This window comes from Megalobrama amblycephala, linkage group LG7 (genome assembly GCF_018812025.1).
Source record: "Megalobrama amblycephala isolate DHTTF-2021 linkage group LG7, ASM1881202v1, whole genome shotgun sequence".
NCBI lineage: Eukaryota > Metazoa > Chordata > Actinopteri > Cypriniformes > Xenocyprididae > Megalobrama > Megalobrama amblycephala.
The window spans coordinates 10,292,782-10,312,781 of NC_063050.1; the positions used below are offsets into that span (position 1 = coordinate 10,292,782).

General features: G+C 36.9%; 3 protein-coding genes across 17 annotated transcripts in view; 2 read left to right on the forward strand and 1 right to left on the reverse strand.

Annotated features, from left to right (window-relative positions):
• The window catches only part of LOC125271244 (polymeric immunoglobulin receptor-like), a 477,349-nt gene extending 460,045 nt beyond the window's left edge, over positions 1 to 17,304 (forward strand). For all 3 annotated transcript variants that reach the window (XR_007185543.1, XM_048195296.1, XM_048195298.1), the window contains one exon: positions 16,662 to 17,304. The gene's annotated coding sequence lies outside the window, so the exon portion shown is untranslated. The remainder of the gene's footprint in view (positions 1 to 16,661) is intronic.
• The window catches only part of b3gntl1 (UDP-GlcNAc:betaGal beta-1,3-N-acetylglucosaminyltransferase-like 1), a 44,592-nt gene that overhangs the window by 1,515 nt on the left and 23,077 nt on the right, over positions 1 to 20,000 (reverse strand). For 8 of the 11 annotated variants that reach the window (XM_048195277.1, XM_048195276.1, XM_048195283.1 and 5 more), the window contains 9 exons: positions 18,474 to 18,538; positions 11,737 to 11,802; positions 10,860 to 10,955; positions 5,199 to 5,294; positions 5,002 to 5,126; positions 4,338 to 4,473; positions 2,744 to 2,812; positions 2,026 to 2,100; positions 1,379 to 1,524 (listed from right to left, as the gene is read on the reverse strand). In XM_048195277.1, the coding sequence (XP_048051234.1) occupies positions 1,444 to 1,524; positions 2,026 to 2,100; positions 2,744 to 2,812; positions 4,338 to 4,473; positions 5,002 to 5,126; positions 5,199 to 5,294; positions 10,860 to 10,955; positions 11,737 to 11,802; positions 18,474 to 18,538 (809 nt within the window). In that variant the 3' untranslated portion in view covers positions 1,379 to 1,443. Of the gene's footprint in view, positions 1 to 1,175; positions 1,525 to 2,025; positions 2,101 to 2,743; positions 2,813 to 4,288; positions 4,474 to 5,001; positions 5,127 to 5,198; positions 5,295 to 10,859; positions 10,956 to 11,736; positions 11,803 to 18,473; positions 18,539 to 20,000 lie in introns of those variants that run through there. The other 3 variants (XM_048195278.1, XM_048195280.1, XM_048195279.1) reach the window with 3 other exon arrangements.
• The window catches only part of LOC125271295 (CMRF35-like molecule 8), an 18,075-nt gene continuing 13,147 nt past the window's right edge, over positions 15,073 to 20,000 (forward strand). The window contains exons 1-4 of one of the 3 annotated variants that reach the window (XM_048195378.1): positions 15,073 to 15,226; positions 15,391 to 15,726; positions 15,875 to 15,979; positions 16,172 to 16,245. In XM_048195378.1, the coding sequence (XP_048051335.1) occupies positions 15,187 to 15,226; positions 15,391 to 15,726; positions 15,875 to 15,979; positions 16,172 to 16,245 (555 nt within the window). In that variant the 5' untranslated portion in view covers positions 15,073 to 15,186. Of the gene's footprint in view, positions 15,227 to 15,390; positions 15,727 to 15,874; positions 15,980 to 16,171; positions 16,260 to 20,000 lie in introns of all 3 variants that reach the window. The other 2 variants (XM_048195380.1, XM_048195379.1) reach the window with 2 other exon arrangements.

Consider the following 20,000-nt stretch of genomic DNA (forward strand, 5'->3'; position numbering starts at 1 on the left):
ATGGTCAAAACATGCAGAATTACATTATCGACTTGTTAAAACAGGCTAGCGATGTGCTAACAAGTTAAAACATGCTAGAAGCATGGTAACAAAATGCTAAATCATGATAAAATCATTCTTAAAAATGTTAGAAACACTAGCATTGTGTTAAAATATGCTAGTAATGTGTTTGAACATGCTTGAAAAATGCAAAATTATGTTAGCAACATGTTAAAACATGCTAGCATATTATTAGCAACATGCTATAACATACTAGCAATGTGTTAAAACATGATAGAAACATACTAGCATTGTGCTAAAATATGTTAGTAATGAGTTTGAACATGCTCAAAATATGCAGAATTACATTATCGACTTGTTAAAACAGGCTAGCAATGTGCTAACGAGTTAAAACATGCTAGAAGGATCCTAACAACAAGCCAAATCATGATAGAAACGTGCTTAAATATGCTAAAAACACCAGCATTGTGCTAAAATATGCTAGCAATGTGTGCTCAAAACATGCAAAATTATGTTAGCGATGTGGTAAAACATGCTAGTGTATTATTAGCAACATGCTATAACATACTAGCAATGTGTTAAAACATGATAGAAACATACTAGCATAATGCTAAAATATGTTAGTAATGAGTCTGAACATGCTCAAACATGCAGAATTACATTATCGACTTGTTAAAACAGGCTAGCAATGTGCTAACGAGTTAAAACATGCTAAAAGCATGCTAACAACATGCTAAATCATGTTAAAATCATTCTTAAAAACGTTAGAAACACTAGCATTGGTCACTCCACAGGTCAAAGTTTGAACTAATTGTAATATACTTGCACTACCTGTGGAGGGCAGTAATACACTTAGCAGTGTCTACACTGCTGGAATTCAAATAGAGAAGAAGAAGAGAGCTAGTTCAAGATGAGCATTTATGGTTAAAACGTATATAATTTATTTTTGTTTTTTCCGAAAATGAGCGATGGTTTCTCTAGATAAGACCCTTATTCCTCGTCTGGTATCGTTTAAAGCTCTTTGAAGCTGCACTGAAACTGTAATTTTGACCTTCAATCGTTTGGAGTCCATTGAAGTCCACTATATGGAGAAAAATCCTGGAATGTTTTCATCAAAAACCTTAATTTCTTTTCGACTGACGAAAGAAAGACATGAACATCTTGGATGACGTGGGTGAGTAGATTATCAGGAAATTTTAATATGAAAGTGAACTAATCCTTTAAACATTCAGATAAGGATTTGTCAACTTCTGTAGTTTCACACTGAGCTGATGATGTTTTCCAGCCTCTAACTTTACAGAAAAGATTCATAGATCTTAATTAAGACATTATTCGGTCCCTTTATTAGTCCGTCACTCGTCTGCAGGTCCCACAGTACCTGAGGTCTGACTGTCTTTGTAGGTCATCCTAGTGCAGCCCAAACCTGCCGGACACGCTCCGTCTTCAGTTGAAATGGTAGTAATGGATTCCCTCTTTAAGCTGCAGCGACAGCAGGTTTTCCTCCAGGACTCCATGTGTCATATCCTACAGAGAGACACCTGCAAAGTGAACGGGGCTAAACTAGACAATCCCATAATGCACTGCAATAGTGTATATATAAATAAAAATGTATAAATTCACAAATATTGGGCAACCTACTACAATAATTTATGTATTAATATGTTAATTCAGCTTAGCGTTGTTGGCATCAGATAATGTGATTATTGTGTGGCATGAGGAGCGTCTCAAATCAGTCACTGATGGCGGTTCACGTCAGTTAAGGTGTTGCCTATGTAGGGCACAGACGACTGGGCGGCTCACTAGAATCCACATTGTATGCAATATTAAGCGATGCAGAAACAGCTGTGTGTGTGTGATAATATCTGATCCCGCTGGAGTTTCATTAGCGGGAAACGCACATGATGATTGAGATTGATACGAGCCTCACGGTCATTTGGACACGAGCATGTGTGTGTGTGTGTCAGAGAAAAGTCATTTCCTGTGTGCTAGAAAGCTCAAATTAAGGTCTGAGACACACACACTCACCAGCTTCACACACACGATAAACGGCGGCGATGCGTTGCTGAAGTGCAGGATGGGAATCTTGGGCTTCGGCCGCTCCTGAGGGAAACAGAAATGGAGAGTGTGTGTTAATCACAGTCTCATCAGTGTCATTACGGCTCTGAAGTGTGAAGCGTGTTCAGAGGAGATAACTGATGATCCTGCGGGAATGTTCCTGATATTATCCTCCAGTGTTTTGGCTGCTGCGCCGTGTGATCCTTCGTCTGATTCTCATCAAGCTAATGAGGATAATGATGGATTTTCCAGGAAATTAATTAGTCACGGCGTGTTGTTCTGAAAACAGCTGATCTGTGTCTAGGCATAAACGTTGATTCATTACTAGCATTACATTTGCATAACTAATCACTATTCTAGATTCACATCAAGCACGTTCCCATGAAGACGTCCAGTTCTCACATTCAGATCATTTCAGTGGATCGTTTTCTTTGGTGCGAAACTCTCTTTGAATTCAGTGAACATTAAAGTCATAGCGCCAACTAAAAATAATGTTTAAAGAAGTTTACAAATATGCAATTATTGAAAAATGCATGTTTAATATGCAGTTATTCTTATTACATATAACATGCACTATTACTACTGCCAATCATATCCCTGTATTACACTATGCCTAATGCTTCATGATGGTATAAACAATCTTAAGATATATTATTATAATCTATATTGACACATTCATGTCTCTCACCTTTGACTCCTCGTATGTGTAAAAGCCCTTCTGAATTTTGTTTTCATCCACGTCACAGAACGCTTTCACCTGCACACACACACACACACACACTTCACATATTAATTCACTTACAATCACTGCAGCTCAGTTGGGTGTTCTGGGTAGTTGCTAGGGTGTTATTAGGCAGTTGATAAGGGGTTACTAGAATTGAAAATTGCCCTAATAAACAAAACCAGCAACAATAATAATTGATTTTGATTATTTTTAATTAGTTATGATTATTTATTTATTTTAGGTCCATTCAGTATTTTAACAAAATAATAATTCATTTATTTGAATTATTTAAAATTAATTTTTAAATTATTATTTTTATTTATTATAATTTATTTGTATTTTAATATTTTAATATCCATTCAATATTTTGATTGATAATAAGCATTTTAATTAATAATTTGTTTTAGTATTTATCTGATTAATAACAATTATTATTATCATTATACATTTATGATCATTTTTAATTAATTATTATTAGTTATTTATTTAAGTATTTTAAGACCCTTCTGTATTTTAACTAATTAATAATAATACTTTTAATTATTCATTTATTTTAATTATTTGTAATTAATTATTATTTTAGTATTTTTTGTCTCTGTTTAGTATTTTAACTAATTATTATTGTCGTTATTTCAATATTACTGTTTATTTTTATTATTATAATTTCAATATGATTGTTTATTTATTTTAGTATTTTAAGTCCCTTCAATGTATCATTCATTTCTTTTAATTATTTTTAATTATTATTTATTTTAGTACTTTTTAAAAAAATGTATTATTATTTATTAGTTATTATTAATAATAGTTTATTAGTTAATTAATAGTTTAATAATAATAATTTTTTGATGATTTTATGATTATTTAATTTAGTATTTAATGTATTAACAACAAAAAAAACAACAATAATAATAATAATAATAATAATAATAATAATAATAATTTATTATTTTTAATTAGTTATGATTATTTATTTTTTAGGTCCCTTCAGTATTTTATATAAATAATAATTTAATTATTTTAATTATTTTAATTTATTATAATTAATTTATATTTTAGTATTTTAAGTCTCTTCACTATTTTGACTGATAATAATACTTTTAATTATTAATTTATTTGAGTATTTATCTGATTAATAACAATACTTATTATTATCATTATACAATTTTAATTAGTTATTAATAGTTATTTATTTTAGTATTTTAAGCTCCTTTAGTATTTTAACTAAATACTACTAATAATTAATTCATTTCAATTATTTTAAATTATTATTATTTAAGTATTTTTAAGTCCCTTCTGTATTTTAACTAATTAATAATAATAAATTCAGTTATTTTAATTAATTATTTATTTTAGTAATTTTTAAATCTCTTGTAGTATTTAAGTAATCATTATAATTATTAATAATACTATTTAATTAGTTAATTAATAGTTTAATAACTAATTAATTATTATTGAATTAAATATCATTTAAGTATTTTAAAGTCCCTCTCCTGTGTGTCCTGACATTACATCTATAATCCTGTGGAGACATCCAGCGCTCTGTGTTCTGAGCCGTCACCTTCTTCTGATTGGTGGGACTCAAGCTGCGGTACAGTTTCCGTCCCTGTTTTCCAGCGTTCCATATAGTGAACGATTCCCATTGGCTGAGCACTCGCTCCTGCAGGAAGCCCACGCGGAGGTCCCAGATGGTGTCTCTGAGAGCAGGAGGACAGAGACGGTTAACAAACATGAGGATGAGTGTGATGAAGATCATCTATCCATGACTTCAGGGACATCGGAGGAAGGAGAAACTGGTTTTGGGTTATTTAAAGAGCATTCTTTCCATTCATTCTGCATACGTCCCTAAACTGAGAGCATCATAAAACACTAAAATACATAAATCAACCCTGAACACACACACACACATGTAATGAGAGGACGCTGGGGTTTGACGTCCAGCTGTGGCCTGTTGGACAGACGGCGTGAAAATGTGTGGAATTCCAGACACACATAGCGGGAAGATGCCAGTCATTCCACAAAGAGACAGATAACACACACACACACACACTGAAGAGACCCGTGAGAATATGAGGATCTTGACATTTCCCACTAATAGATTCTATTAACACATGTAAGATTTCGGCTGAAATCGTTATAAAACACATGAGCAGAAGAACGTCCTGATTCAATTTCACTGCATATCTGTAAAATATGATGATAATCAGTGATTGTAAGCGACTCACTCCAGCACAGAATGTGTTGCCGCATGTTCATGATATCGATAAACCAGCAAACACTCGTCCACTCGGACCACAGTCCCCCCGCGACAAAGACTCTGGTAGAAGAAGAGCAGATCCTCAGGAACGCCCTGAGAGAGAGAGAGAGTACAGATCAGCGGCGGCTCGAGGGATGTACGTGTGTTTCAGCAGAAGAGCCTCACCTTTCCTCCCTCGTCAAACCGACCGACTGTCTGGAACCAGTCGCGGGAGCAGAACCATGTGGGCATGATGACCGTCGGCCCGTGAGAGGTGTAGACCTTTGAAGGAAATTAATACTTCTATTCAGACAGGGACCCATTCAAGAGCACCTATTATGCAAAATTCAACATAAATGTGTTGGTAGTGTGTGAACACAACCACCCTATAGTGATAAAAAATATCTTTTTTAATCCCCATAAAACATAGAACAAGCCGTTTTCATTTTCTGTGCACTGTGACGTCACGTTGCACAGGCCCCGCCCACGACTGCTGATGGACAATGTGGTATTAGCATAGACCCGCCCTGAGCGAGTTGTACACAGTCCGCCATTGTCTCTGTAGCGACAAGAATGTCTCGTAAGCAATTGAGATGTTTTGTTGTTGGAAGTAAGAGTGATCATAACAGTCATTTAACCCGGACATCAGAGCCGCTGAAGACGCAGTGGATTAGTTTGATTTTTGAAGAAAATGAGCCACAGATCTAATATACACATGTGATTTGTGTCCCTGCTGTTTACGTTCAGAGACATAACCCAGTGTGTTTGTGAACTTTGTGTGTTTTTGACAGTTTAAACACAATAAGAAATGAAAGAGCAGTGTAATACTCACAGGACGTGCCGTCTGAGAGGCAGCTTTCTGTGCGCGTGCTTCAGGTGTGTCGCTCAGAAAATGATAAATTTAGACTGATATAGCTTTAAAACGCATACGGACTATAAACTTTCAAGATGAAGTGCGTGGCTGCGATATAGATGATAATGAACACCAAGCAGATGTTTTGTTCGTTTTACAGGGCAGAGTATCCAAGGCATAAGCTGTACAGGCTCCGCCTGGAAAGGGGAGAGGGAGCAGCAGCTCATTTGCATTTAAAGACACATGCACAAAAACAGTATGTTTTTCCTTCCACTCAAAAATGGGAGTTTACAACATGGTATAATAAATGATCTGTGGGGTATTTTGAGCTGAAGCTTCACAGACACATTCTAGAGAGACTTATATATCTTGTTAAAAGGGGCATAACAGGTCTCCTTTAAACTTCTTTCAGTTTAAATAGCCACACAGAATGAGGTAATCTTACTGTAAAGACTAATCAGAGCCAATCAGAGCATGTTTTATGCTTAATATACAGTTATGTAAAGAGTGTTTTTATACCAATGAGATTTCACTGTGGGCGGAGCTACAGCACATTGTATATAAAACAGAAACCAAGTGAACAACACAAATGCACTATTGAAGACAAATAAACAGCACAACATGATAAAACAACAACAAAAAAATAAAAATCAATCGTTTGGTCTCTATTAAAGGGGTGATGAACTGAGAAATCAAATTTTCCTTGAGCTTTTGACATATAAGAGGTCATCATACTATAAGAATATCCTGTAAGTTTTAGAGCTGAAAACTTCCTTGTTAGTCCAATAAAAGCTTTAATTGACACCAGACCCAGCAAACGACAGAATTTACAAAGTGTGGATCTATGACGTCAAAGGGCAACAAGCACCGCCTCTGCAGAAGAAGATTAACACCTACTTCATCACTGCCTGTTTAGCCCCGACCACCGATTCATGCATGACATGCAATAGAACAGGTAGCCTAAGTAACATAGGCCTACATGGTGCTAAACCAGACCAGCAAGTTACCAAGCAATAAACATGCTGTTGAGGATTACAAAATATTGTGCAGTGCCTGGACTCGACAGTAATGCAACAACATGTCAGTAACTGTGTTGATTCTAATGCCTGATCTGATATTAATGATTCATGTACAGTCAGATGTTCTTTATCAAACCCGTGACTAAACGTCAACATGTGTTGTTTCTCTTAGTGGGATGAAAATAATCTGTTATTTAAAGGTGATTAAATTATATAAAGAAAGCGATCAAAGAACGCTCCCTTTACAATCGCTGGAGCTGTCAATCAAACAGCGCGAGTTTATCAGTGACTGATGCGCAAAACTCCCGTTTTATTCAATGAATCTCTTAGTTATATCGCGTTTGCACTGTTAGTGAAGATGAAAGCATTTGTTAGTGTGCAGAAATTGAGTTGCAATGACGAGATCACTGCTTTCATGCGCTCAACAACATGTCTGTGATCGGCTATACAATGTTCATCACTGCAACCTTTCATGCCACAATCTAAATATAATGCCTTAGATCTAAATGTAATGCAGCACTTTTCACGATTAGTTAAACTTGAGAGCTGTAATAGTAAAAACGCAATAAAAGAGAGAGTAATACTTGGCTATTTCGAATGGAAAATTAGCCAATCACAGCAGTGGGCGTTTACACTGAAGTCTCACAGAGACACGCCCCTTAAAACAGAGTGTTCAAATCACAGGGCTAAAATCAGGGTAGAAAAAATGCCTTTTATTTCTAAATTATGACAATTTCTGATGTAAAAAGCATACTAACATTATAAATGCACCAGGAAACATTATAAAACAATAAAACAACGCAGTTCATGACCCCTTTAAAGGTTTAGATCAACCACAAATGAAAATTCTGTCATCATTTACTCACCCTTCATTTGTTCTAAACCCAAATGAGTTTCTTTCTTCTGTTGAACACCAAAAAAGTTCATTTGAAGAATGTTGGCAACCAGACAGCTGACTGTAGACATTTTTTTCATCCACATTTTTTTCCTACTATGGAAGTCAACTGTTTGATTACCAACATTCTTCAAATGCTCTTTTTTTTTTGGTGAACTGTCCCTTTAATCTCACTGGTGCAAAGTCCTTCACCACAATCAACTGCTGTTCCACAAGAGTCCATATTGGGCCTGGTTCTCTTTAGCATGCATATTAATGATTGGTGTGTCAACAATGCAATATCATAACGTATGCTGATGATACAGTCATTTTCACACATGGTAAAAAAGCAGATGATGATGCAAATAAGTTAACAGATGTTATGGCAAAAGTCACATCATGGCTCAATCTGTCAAAAACAGTTGATATGTTCTTTTCTAAAGGACTGTTTATAATGTTTGATTGTATTATATTTGATTGTATAAGCCTAAATTTACATTCATGAATGTTGATTAATGTACACTGTCTCTTTTTTAAATAAATAAGTAAAATAAACGTGTATTAAACATTAAAGATGGGACTATGTTATTCAGCATTTTTGCTTCCAGTTTAGATGGACAAAACAGACCGAATCCCGTCACACATCAGCGTCTGGTTAAGATAAAAGCATTAACATGTTCTCAACACTCTAATGAGTTTACTTTGGCTGCTTGTGCTCGTCTGAGAGTTAAGATCAGGGCGAGACACACACACACACACACTCCCTCACTGTCTTTCTGTTTGTAAACGATGGAGTGAGGAAAGAGGAATATTTCAAAGATGGCAAAAGGGATGAAATCAGTGATATTTCACAGAGCAAAGAAAGTAAGCAGAGCGCTGAGATCAGTGTGCACTTGCTTCGCTGTCAGTGAAGCCTAAAATCACATCACAAGGTACAAATATTCTTACTAAAACCTGTTGATCTCACTAATCCAGCCTCAAAGGTCACGTGTGTGAGAGTGTGTGTGTTCAGAGACTGACACTGAGCTGGTCGAGTGTGTCGTAACGGCTCAGAGATGTTGCCCACTGGATATGTGTGTGTGTGTGTGTGTGTGTGTGTGTTTCACTGGATAACCTCGGCTGGAATGCACAAACACACCCAAGAGAAACACGACTCCCTTCTCAATGAACAAGAACATGTGGAGGAGAAAATCAGAGCAGAAAAGCATCAGGAAACACATTAAAGGAGTGTTTACTGACATGATGAGTGCCCAGTGCTGTTATAATGATTCTGAGGACGGTTGCTGTTGTGAGGGGTTGCTAGGGTGTTACTAAGGGCTTACTAGAGTTTGAAAACACCACTCATAACTCTCTCTCTCGGTTCATAATGTGAGGGTTTTTGGATGATTTGGGCATCTGGAACGTTCCACGCATCACTCTGACCTCACGACCCTCGGGATCCGTTTCCCGCCAGCGCGTGTGGATGCGCTATGCTCCCTGTTTCCGTGGAAATATCTGTCTTCAGGTACACATCCTGTTTCTGTGGCGACCTGTTGACCGCGAGGCACGCGACCTCTCAAAACACAACACGCCTCGCCTTTCCTGACACACACCTACACACATCCTGCCGACACACGCTGAGAGAGATCAAACGGACTGTCATAAAAGAGAGACAGACACACACACACACACACTCATTCTTCAAATCAACCCTCTTTACTTCCCTAATAAAGTGCTCTATCCCTCTTTTTCCTGAACATGGAAGCCTCAACCAACTCAAAGTGAAATTTTCCTTTACATTTCCAGTCTTGAGTGTTTTTAGTCAAATTAGCGTATTTTTCAAGCTGATAATGTAACTATAAACCTATGAAAATGGTTTTAGAGGACCTATAATGCGCCTTTCACAAGATGTAATATAAGTCTCTGGTGTCTCCAGAATATGTCTGTGAAGTTTCAGCTCAAAATACCCCACAGATCATTTATTATAGCTGGTCAAATTTGCCCCTATTTGGGTGTGAGCAAAAACACGCTGTTTTTGTGTGTGTCCCTTTAAATGCAAATGAGCTGCTGCTCCAGAAGAGGGCGGAGCTTTAACAGCTCGACAACAACAAAGCTGGAGAATCTCACGCAGCCAAAATGAGGATTGTCAGTAACGGTGTTCAGCCTCACATTGTTCAAACCGGAGTCGACACTGATGGAGAGACTCAGGAATGTTCAGAAAGTTTCTGTTTAAGTAATTCAGTCGCTCTTTTTACCACATTTTAGCAATGTGTTCCTATGGAGACTGGAACAGGACAGCATCCAAACGGAAGTCAGAATCCATCAGGGACATCACACGTGACCTTTCCAACGTGATTACGTAATGCGTGGCACATCGCAGAGGATCGTTTGTGGTTAAAAAGTGTATAAATTGTTATTATTTTTTAGAAAATGAGCGATGGTTTCTCTAGATAAGACTCTTATTCCACGTCTGGGATCATGTAGAGCCCTTTGAAGCTGCACTGAAACTGACATTTGGACCTTCAACCCGTTGAACCCCAGTGAAGTCCACTATATGGAGAAAAATCCTGGAATGTTTTCCTCAAAAACCTTCATTTCATTTCGACTGAAGAAAGAAAGACACGAACATCTTGGATGACATGCAGGTGAGTAAATTACTAGGAAATTGTCATTCTGAAGTGAACTAATCCTTTAAGAGACCAATGTTTTCTGACCTTTAAAGATGGTGCGGAAAGCAAAAGCTTGTTTTATCATCTTGTCTGTGTCTACTGCAAATCATGACGTTTATTTACGTCCTTTTCGGCCTAAGCTTTTTTTTTGGGGTCAGTACGTCTACTTTGGGTTGTTTCGCATGATTAGTGTAAATGCAGATATTGGAGATGGGTCACTTTTAAAATAAGATGTAAGCTGGTCCTCAAAAAAAAAATGCATAAAAATTCAAATCAGACTTGAGAATCAAGACCTGCAGTGTAAATGCGGCTAAAGAGTCTGCAATTTAACTGGAAGATCAACTTTTGATATTTGGATTAACAAAACATGCATGAATGAATCATGCACAATAAGATGCATTTATAAAAGAGAGTGCATTTATTTAATCCCTCTGATGTGTGTGTGTGTGTCACCTGTGTGAGGAGTTGCTCTGGACTCAGAGAGTTGATCCACCTGGTGTAGCGCTCAGTGGAGCCTTCAGGAACTCGACACACTTTACAACCAACAATCTGACAAAACACACGAGACATTAGTGTTAATGTTGATCATCTGACAATATGTAAAATATGATACAAGATATACTGTAAATGTTTCATACACATACAAGTGTGTTTAAGATGGATTACAGACAGGAACCATCATTACAGCAGTGACAGGGCTGATCAAACACACACACACACACTCGTCTCATTTCCTCTCTGTCGCGATCAGACAGCGGGCGTCTCTGCGGCAGCGCTCGACTCGTGCTCGTCTAATCTCAGCTCTGTATTTCTCTGTTTGTTTAGCGCCGCAGGACTTCAGTCTGACGCCGTTACGCCCGCTGTGACCCGAGGTCAGAGGTCAGAGCAACAAACCAAACCCTCACAAAACACTGACTGTAAAAATAACTGCTGCTGCATATGAAAAAAAATAACATTAAACTGTGTTTTTGTCATGGTATATGAATGTGGTACATATTTCAAATATTGAGAAATATTATTACACTGTAAAATAACTGTTTTCTATGAGAATATATAGTAAACTGTAATTTATTCAGCATCATTACTCCAGTCTTCAGTGTCACATGATCCTTCAGAAATCATTCTAATATTCTGATTTGATGCCCAAGAAACACTTATAATTATTATCAATGTTGTTATTTTTGTGGGAAACCATGATATTTTGTTTTTCAGGATTCTTTGATGAACATAAAGTTCAAAAGAACAGCATTTATTTGAAATAGAAATATTATAAATGTCACTTTTGATCAAATTGATGCACAAATAAAAGTATTAAAGCATCCGGACTCACGGCGGTGGGATTGACGGCGGCAGCTTCATGCTGTAGCCGAACTCTCTGAGGCCTCATGACATCATCCTGAAACACAGTGACATCATCACAAATATGAATTAAACTCTACTTCAGATTAACAACCTCAATCTGTTACTGGCATATTAACTGAAAATATTCATCAAGATGGCTGTACTTCCTCACATTTAAACATATAAAATAATCTGGATCAGGATAAAAACATGCATTCGGTCATTTTTCTGGTCACGTCTCAAAAAATGAAGCACTGTCTGTGCGTTTACAGTCACGGCAGCTTGAGCAGAATTCCTGGCGTTCCTGTAAACCTCAAGGAGGGCTGATTCTGGCCCTCTGGAAACCAGCGCACGGAAAAATCCCTCCGAAATACCCGACCCGCAGACAGCAGCCATAAAACAAGCCAGTATCTGAGTAAAGTCAACAGAACTAATGGAATTACTTGAGGATGAGTGTGAGGGGGTTTTCAGGATCATGAGGCCGGTGTGACTCAAACACACAAACACATACACACACACACACACACACACACAACATAACTTTAGTGTGTTTCATCTGCTCGCTCTGAGGCGCAATTAATTTATTATATACAAAATTATTATATACAGAGGCTTCTACACTGCGTTCCAAATTATTATGCAAGAGACAAATCAGTAAGATTTCTGTACAATAAACATTCAGATTTTAGTTTTTCTAAGAAAATGTTTGTTCGTTTATTTATCCATGTCTTTTTAGATAACTGGTATCAATCTCAGACAAAATAATTTGCCAGATCTATGGAAACCCTACTTAGAGGTTGTTCCACATTATTAAGCAAGCCACAGTTCTCATGCAATATGGGGAAGAAGAAAGATCTTTCTGAAGATGAAAAGCATGAAATGGTGCAATGTTGTGCAAAAGGCATGAAAACAATTAATATTGTGTGAAACTTAATGGAGATTATCGAATTATCATAAGATTTGTGAGTGATTCAGAGCACAGCAGAACTCGGTCAGATAAAGGCAAATTGAGGAAAGTTCCTGCCAAAAAAATGAATTGTATTAAAAGGGCAGCTATAAAAAAAGCCAGTGTTGAGCAGCAAACAGGTATTTGAAGCTGCTGGTGCCTCTGGAGTCTCAAGAAACTCTCCATGCAGGCTGGCAGTTGTGCGTAAAGATGCATTTCAGGCCCTCCAAACCAAAGCTCACAAAGAGAAACATTTACAGTGGGTGTAGAAATACATGAAGACTCATTTTTAAATAGTTTTATTCACTGACTAATGCCATACTACAATGGATGGTCTAAATTGATGGATTTCTGGACGGTTGGTGAATGGCCACCACGTTCCAACAAGACTGTGACGTCAGCAAGGAGCTGCTGGGTGAAGATTTGTGCTGGATTATTGGGAAGTGAAATGGAGGGTATTAAAATGACTTTTGCAAGATATGTGGAGTTCATAACTGGCCATTTTCAGCTATAGTATAAAAAGGAGGATAGTGCATAATACAATGCACTATTGTACAATGCACTATGCACTATCCCATGCTGCAAAAAAACACCACAGCAATAAAACTGTTTGAAAATGTATTTCTACACCCACTGTAGATGTTTCTCTTTGTTAGGTTTGGTTAGTGGTGTCTAAAATGCATCTTTAAGCACAACTGCCAGCCTGCATGGTGAGGTTCTCAAGACTCCAGAGACACCAGCAGCTTCAAATACCTGTTTGCTGCTCAACACTGGCTCTTTTATAGCTGCCCTTTTAATACAATACATTTTTTTGACAGGAACTTTCATTAATAAGCCTTTATCTGACCGAGTTCTGCTGTGCTCTAAATCATTCACAAATCTTATGATAATTTGATAATCTCCATTCAGTTTCACACAATATTAGTTGTTTTCATGCCTTTTGCACAACATTGCACCATTTCATGCTTTTCATCTTTAGAAAGATCTTTCTTCCTCCCCATATTGCATGAGAACTGTGACTTGCTTAATAATGTGGAACAACCTCTAAGTAGGGTTTCCATAGATCTGACAAATTATTTTGTCTGAGATTGATACCAGTTATCTAAAAAGTCATGGATAAATAAACAAACAAAAATTTTCTTAGAAAAACTAAAATCTGAATGTTTATTCTACTGAAATCTTACTGATATGTCAATTGCATAATAATTTGGAACGCAGTGTACTGCAGCAACTTCCAGTTTGATATTTGCCGTCCATTTATCAGGAAGTGATCGTTTTGTTCTCTTCGTCTCACTGATGAAAACGCTGCTTTATTCACAAGTGTTTTATGTGATATTCTAGTTTTGTGCATGAGTAAATTCACAACTTTATCTGTCAGTTGAGTCATTATGAAGTCTTGACAGCGTGCATCACTGCAACATGATCTTGTTTGTTTCTCAATCCTCAGTGATGCAGTAAAGATGAAGTGTAATACTGGGTTATTTTCTCATGTTGTAAGGAATCAGTTGCTTTACATCCTCAAGACTTTTCACAAATGGGCACAAATGAACATGTTTGATGTTTGTTTCCACTATTTTAGGCATTTTTCATTCTGAGGTACTCTATACTTTACAGCTGTAAGTTTTTGACTGTACTAAAGCATAAAAATATCATAATATGTTTGCAGATAAGTTGAGTTCACATACTCGTTTCTCTGAAAACCATTGCTACAGCCAGTTATTTCACTTAGAAATTTGCGTTCTGTGTCAGAAATTCTGCAAGACCGGACTTTGCCAATTTACCCAATAGTATTTCGCCACCCTGTGGTTGCCAGTCCACTTGTCTTCCAACTGGCAACTCAAGAAAGCATCCAGTCTGAGGAGGAGGGGGCGCGGCAAACAATATATTGATTTGGACTGCAGTACCCATTTCAACCACTAGCTGTGATTACATAGAGCCCCTTTAAGAGCCGTTTCTACTAGATTTAACCCATAGAAGTTTCATTGACATCAATTAATGTATTCAGCTTGATTCAGTGATGTTAATATTTTTATAATAATTACTAATATTTTAGACTTGAATAAAGTCAGTTCATTTAGATTTGCCATAGTGAAGGTCTTTTGACACTCAATGTCATGAGAGAGACGGTATTTCACCAGAAGAGATCTAAAAATATTATATCCAGTGCATGAAATTTGATCAAGTGTGTTAAAATCAATGCATGTGTTTGTAAATACATATTTGAGGTGATTATAGTGAATTTAGTGTTGGAGACGAGAGGAACGCTGTACCACGACTGACAAGTGACTATATGACACTTGTGAAACATCACAAATGTGCTCTTCTCTGATGTCCTGTAGAGCTGATGTGGTAAGAGAGACAGAAGGGGAAGTAAATGTTAATATAAGTTGCTGATGCTGCACATTGTTCACTCAGTACGGAAGAGAACGAGAGTCACGTTTGTCACACAGAGTTTGGTGTTTTATTTTAGAGAAACTCTTGTCAAAGTTGATCATGTGGGACGTTCTGCTGCTCTTTTCCAGCATCTGTACAGGTGAGTTTGAGACTCTGAGCTCTTTTACACACAGTTTGACATGATCTCTTGATTATCACATGATCATCAGACTCATATGAATGATATTTGTAAGTTATTATTCTGGCCTGCTGATGTCTCTTGCTCACACATAACAGCTCTATATAATGATATTTGTGTTTCAGCTGTTGTTGTAGAAGCTCGAGTTACAGTTACAGGATACAGAGGAGAGAGAGTTGATATCAGATGCCCATATGAATCTGGATATGAATCAAATCCAAAGTATTTTTGTAGAGGCGAGTGTTTATTGATAACTAGCACCATAGTTAAAACAGGATCTCCAGCTCAAGACGAGAGATTCTCTCTGATTGACGACAAGAAGAAGAGAGTTTTCACCGTGACCATCACTGATCTGAGCACAGAGGATGAAGGAAAATACTGGTGTGTTGTGGAGAGGCCTTTATCTCGTTATTTGACTTTAACTGATATCTTCTCAGAGATGTTTCTGAAGGTTAAACTGGGTAAGTGATTAATGTGACATACGTGTCTACAGTAGAAATTTAGATGGAAATCTGTCAGCAGCTTCATATAAAGATCAATGAACTGATTAATTCATGGTTATATGCAGATTTCAGATGAATGTAATAACATTTTCCTTTCAACCTTCAGATAGAAATGCCACTGAAGTTTCAACGATCAGCTCATTTTCAGTCAGGAGTGAATCAGAAATGAATCCGTCCAGCAGAATCACAGACCATCAGATCTCCTCAATAGGTCACTTCATCTCTTTCTCATACTCAACATCTTTTAATCATTTAATATTCTTCATATCTGGATGATATCTGTTATTTCCTCACCTGACACATCTGACCGTCTGTCAGAACAGGAAGTGAAAGGTCTGTCAATAAGATCTGTCTTATGATTTAGTCATTATTTTTATTTTCTGTTTCCTCTTGTGTTTTTCAGGTTCAGATGGGATTACTGTCACTGCAGAGGCTTTGGTTTTACTCCTGATAGCAGTTCCACTTATTATAGAGTCTGTATGAAAGAAAAAGAAGAATAAAGGTAATATTTTACACTAAATACTCGGATGGGTTTGGGATGACGTGTTTGAGTATCTGAATTAAATGATCTCATAATTATGAACTATAAGATAAGTGAAGAAGTGAGTATCTAACATTGATCTATTTCACAGGTCTGCTGGAAGAGTTTAATCCAGTGATTTATGAACAGGTGAGTGATCAGAAACTGATGATTATGGGTATTTATTGAACTCAATGTTTACAGCAGTAATTGTGTTAGCAGATTCACTGAAACCCTGTAATGACACTGAAACAGAGACTGTTTTTACTGACTCTCCTGCAGCTTGTGTGTGAATGATCACATTTCTGTGTTAAAACTGTAAATAGAGATATTTTCTCTGTTAACTAACTTAATAATGTTTCTGTGACTGTAGATCAAAGACACTGGACATCACTGTGATCCAGAGGACAGCGACACAGAAACAACTAATATAATATAATATAATATTATATTATATTATATTATATTATAAGCACATTAAAAACCAAGAAAACCATCTTCATCCTTCTTGTTATTAATTATATATTATTTTATTGAATATTAGCATATATTACCATGCTAATAAATCATAATCAAGCTTGTTTTGTCTGTTTTTTTTATTGTGAATATCATTGTTGCTGCAGTTTTACAGTCAATCCTGATATATTTACAGTAGATGTTCACAAATATGGATCATATAAATGTATTATTTTTTAAAGTGGAATATATCTCATCATGAAGATACTTTCATTCTGGAGTTTAATGGACAAATTAGCTGTTGTTCTTGTTATTATTAGTATGTCTGTAGTTATTATTGTGTATATCGTCACATTTAGTCTGTTTTGGTTTTCAAACACTTTTGTGTCCTACGTTTCTGCTCATCATTTATTATTTAATCAGAGCACATCTTTTTTCATTTGAGTTCATTATCTTGTGTATTTAAGCCCTTCAGTTCTCTGTGTTGTTTGTGTTTTAGTACACACTGTCACATGATATCTCTTTTGTTCTGAGTTATTAAAGCTTTGCTGTTATTTGAACTCTCGTTCTTCTCCTCGTCTTCTTTATGGACCAAAATCGTAACATTTATATATATAATTTCCTCATTAGATGTTCAGTTCAGGTTAGTTTCATCTGTTCACTCCTGCTGGTTGACGTTGAAACTACAATAATCTGCTGCCAGAGAGCATCTTTCTCCGTTCATTCAAAAGTAGCTGCATATTCTGATAAATCATTGAAAGCAATGTATAAATGGCTCATATCTGTTTCCTCCTAAAATCAACAGCCATTGAGATGCTAATGCTAATGGATATCTTTATCAACATAACGCAAGGAGGCCTTTTTGCTTCAGTTAAACATGAGATGTCTTTGACACACACTTGTCAAACAGGAAGTAAAACTACAGCCACAGGAAGAGCTTTGAAGCTTCAGCTGAACACACTCTTCTGTCAGATCTCATATGATGGAGAAACAGTGATGTTTCTATATTATTTTCTGTAAACATCAGTGTTTTTCTCATGCTGTCAAGCAGTGAGAGAGCGAGGCGAGCGTGTTCACGTTGTGTTTCGGGTCTCACGCTCTTTCTTGCGACAGACTTGGACTCGAGCGGCTCCAGCGGCTCCGCAGGAGAGCCTCTCTCAGAAACATCAGTGTCTCCATCACGGATCTGATTACACAACATCACTGAGAGCGACACATCGCTGCGCCAGAGGGCACGATACTGCAGGATGTTACAACACTAAATCAAAAACACAAGCGTACAGATTTGAGTTTCACTTCATTATTAAAACCTGCCCTGGCAGCACAAGCCTCCGTATAAAAACAGCAGAATATAATGGAAAGTCTCTATTATGACAGAAAAACAAAAGCGTGTGTGAATTTCCCATGATCTGAAGCCTGTGGAGGCCTTTCACACACGGCAGGGGAGGCTTACACTCACAGCACTGAATCTGAAGCATGTGTTTCTGTACTGAACATCACAGTCCACACGGCAGACGTCATGATGCCGAGCTCTCAAACACACACTGGAACGAGATTCACATGCACACATGAACTTATTTTACCTTCACACACACACACGGTTCAGTCATTAGTCGAGTTCCTCTGACAGGCCTGTCAAACACACGGTGGCGCTGGGAGCGCGTTTACATCACAGGTGGTACATGTCACACACACACTCATAAACACTCTCTCTCTCACACACACTCACCGCGTCCTGAAAGCAGAGGAATCGTCCAGAGCTCTGACACACCGCCTGGTTTTTAGCAAATCCAACTAAAAACAAACAAAAAAGCAATATGTCTTTGTCCACTAGAGGTGTAATGATCATTAAATAAACATTTGTAAAAATAGCTTAACATACATATTAACATTTATTTAGTAAAATATAAACAATTAAATGCGATGAATGAGTTGGAGCAGTATTAATTAAAATGCCTCAAATGTATTCACATAGTCAAAACATAAAATATATATACAGTATATTTTCTGCATAGAAAAAAATTAATCTGTTAGTTTTCATGAAAACAAAGTATAATACCCTACAAATTTCCCATTACATTACTGTAAAAACGCTTAATTAATAAATTAATTAATATAATTCTCAAGTATTCATTTATAGTAGTATATCAATAATGTATGTACTAGAATGGTCCTAAAAAAAGGCTATATTTTCTTAATGTGAAATATAATTCATTATTTTCTTTAGATTTTGGGCCTTTTTAAATGTGGCCTAGGGATTTTACCTCAAAAATAAATAAATAAATAAATATATGAAAGGGTCAATTTATTTGAAATTGAGATTTATACAACATCAGAAAGCTGAATAAATAATCTTTGATGTATGGTTTGTTAGGATTAGGGGTGGGACAAAATATCGATATGGCGATATATCGTCATCCTTCTCTGTGCGATACGAGAATCGAATCGCTGCGCCAAATATCGATATTTTAATTAAAAAAAATAAAGCGCTATATATAGATTTCTTTGCTCAAAGCGTCCTACTTCAAGGCGGTGCTCGACACATGAATGAGGGAAACGTGAACTTAAGTTAACTAGCCTAAGAAAAAGAGGTTATTAACAGGATGGCGGACAGCAGTGTGAGTAAAATAGATGCCCCAGCCACGTTTAAGTTCAAAGTCTTGACGCACTTTTATACCATTGATGTGACAGTCGTAGACATCTTTGACGTTCTTCACCGAGCGCTTAGATATACACGGGAGCATTTGAAAGCATATATTAGGGATCCTCTGATAGACGCCTGCTTTCGAACGCTCCCGTGTATATCTAAGCGCTTGAAGAACGTCAAAGGGTCTGTTTGCACCTGGTGACTTCATGCATTTTCTCTGATCGGATAGCTATCCGATCGTGAAAAGACCAGGTCTAAATGCCTAAATGCCTAAATACGCATTTGAGACGGATTTAAATCCGATCGCTCAAACCACTTCAGGAGATGGTCTGGGACGCATTCCAGTCAAAACTGTCTATGCTCAGTCTAAATGCATCTGGTTGTTGAAACTATAAATTTTACTTCTCCCCAAAATACTAAAACTGAAACATGTGAGAGTCAGATATGACAACGCTACTGCATCACACATCGCCGCAGATCTCTTCAGCAAGCTGACGCGCAAACTGCCGCATATGAAAGTGAAAGTAAGTCGCAGACGCATAACACACAATTATCTTCATTAAAAGTAATGAGACCTTATACCAGTGCTGTTGCCGCTCTCTCCTATTG